This window comes from Naegleria gruberi (assembly GCF_000004985.1).
Source record: "Naegleria gruberi genomic scaffold NAEGRscaffold_761, whole genome shotgun sequence".
Lineage (NCBI taxonomy): Eukaryota > Heterolobosea > Eutetramitea > Acrasida > Naegleriidae > Naegleria > Naegleria gruberi.
The window spans coordinates 1-1,860 of NW_003162858.1; the positions used below are offsets into that span (position 1 = coordinate 1).

General features: G+C 31.6%; 1 protein-coding gene across 1 annotated transcript; it reads right to left on the reverse strand.

Moving 5' to 3' along the window:
• Window positions 1-1,400: 1,400 nt before the first annotated feature.
• NAEGRDRAFT_76978 (uncharacterized protein) lies at window positions 1,401-1,859 on the reverse strand (the record flags this gene model as incomplete). Its single annotated transcript, XM_002668065.1, has 1 exon — window positions 1,401-1,859. The coding sequence occupies one exon, from the start codon at window positions 1,857-1,859 to the stop codon at window positions 1,401-1,403; it is 459 nt and encodes a 152-aa protein (XP_002668111.1).
• Window position 1,860: the final 1 nt, after the last annotated feature.

The following is a 1,860-nucleotide window of genomic DNA, read 5'->3' on the forward strand; positions in this document are numbered from 1 at the left end:
CAATATTTCATGTATCAAGAAAAAGCCTTGATGAAATTTAAGTATCACCATTGTGGTGATGAAGCAAACGGAATAGTAAATTATGAAGTATTGTAGTTATAATCGGATTGATGCTGGTTTATAGTTGTTCCGATGATGTAATACCAACTTGAATTTTTCCAAATAATAAAATAATTTCCAAATCATGATGAAGAATAAATTCCAAAAATTACTATTATTACTATTATTTAAATCATGATGAGATGATGTGGTGAAATTCTTGGAGGTAATAGATGTGAAATCACTCCAAGAATCAACAGAGTCGTGATGTACCTGATGTTGATCCAATATTTTTGATAAAATATTTCGAAGTTGGTGTTCATAGAGATACCAATTCTTGTCACCACAGACGCTAACAAACTCAGGGGGGCGGAAAGTGAAGAAAAATGGTGAGAAAGGAAAAAATAAACAAAAAACAACCAGTTTTTAATTTTCTGAACAACCAAAACCAAAGCCATGTTTCAGACCTTGTAAAGTAACTTTCTGATTATTAGCCAGAAATGCTTTAAGAATCAACTTTTTTCGTAACTCCACAAACAGTACAGCAAAAGGGTTTTGCCATTTTTTGGAAGTTTTTGGTAAATAAAAATGCATAATAATTGTGATTGAGATTAAACATTATTATCTGCCACATCGAAGAAACAATTCCAACCTTTGATATTTGGAATATATCATTACTACATGAATTATCGCGATTTGACAGAAGGTATTTTTTATTTTTTGCTTCTATCTTAAGAACGAAAGTTAGCCATCACACTCATTCAATTTCATACCAAAACCAAGCGTACACAGATAGTTCAAAAAATCCTCCAGCCACAACGAAGGAATCTTTTAAAGGTGTCATGTGTTCAATTATTGAACTTTATGAAATTTAAAAGTAACTGAGAGAAGCTATTTTTTTATTTCATCGTATTTATTTTTTTTAATACTTCCTAAATAGTGCATGTGTTTTTAGCTTAAAATTTAATTCTGAAAATATGCTGTTTACGATAAATACTTCACAGAAATGAATAATTCCAAGATGAGAAATATATATATTGGTACTGAAATGTCTTCAAATTACTAAAGTTTTGGGAAACATCATCCTCGACCCTGAGAGTATCTATGTGAATAAATTCTAGACACCAAGACGTGAATATGTGAATTAAAATCGATATTGTGAAACTTCACGTGTTTATAGAACTGTAACAGATTATTGGATGTATAGAGTTGTATATTTATTGAAAAAACATATATCGACTTGGAACCACTTTGACAATTCTCAACATTTTCGCTCGGCTGATACCAACTTTCCGCCCCCCTGAACAAACTTAAAGTTGGGTTCTAATAAAAAACTTACTTTCAATAAACTATAATGTAACTTATTCAAGGAGTTTGATCAATGTTTCCAATTTTGTGTGCTTTGGTTTTTCATTTAACTGCTTTAGCAAAGGAACAAAAAGTTGTAAAGCGTGGTGTTTGGCAAATTTTGAGTTTCCACATTTGTTGCATTTAGCTCCATTCTCGTAACATCGTTGGCATAAATCAAAATCACATGATAAATTAGCACATTCATAATTAAATCCAAAATCTTCCACAAAACATTCATTGCAACAACAGCTTGAATTTACCTTACTGAGAAATCTGTCATCGAATTGAGTACCTAATTTTCCCAAAAATTGTCTACTTTTTTCCAAATCTAGCTCACAATCATGTAATCCAAAGTAGTGCATAATTCCAAAGAGAATGGTACATGAATGATCTCCTTGATCACACGCCTCTTTAAGCCAAAACATGGCTCGATCTATATCTTGCTCAACACCTTCCCCTGAAGAAAACATC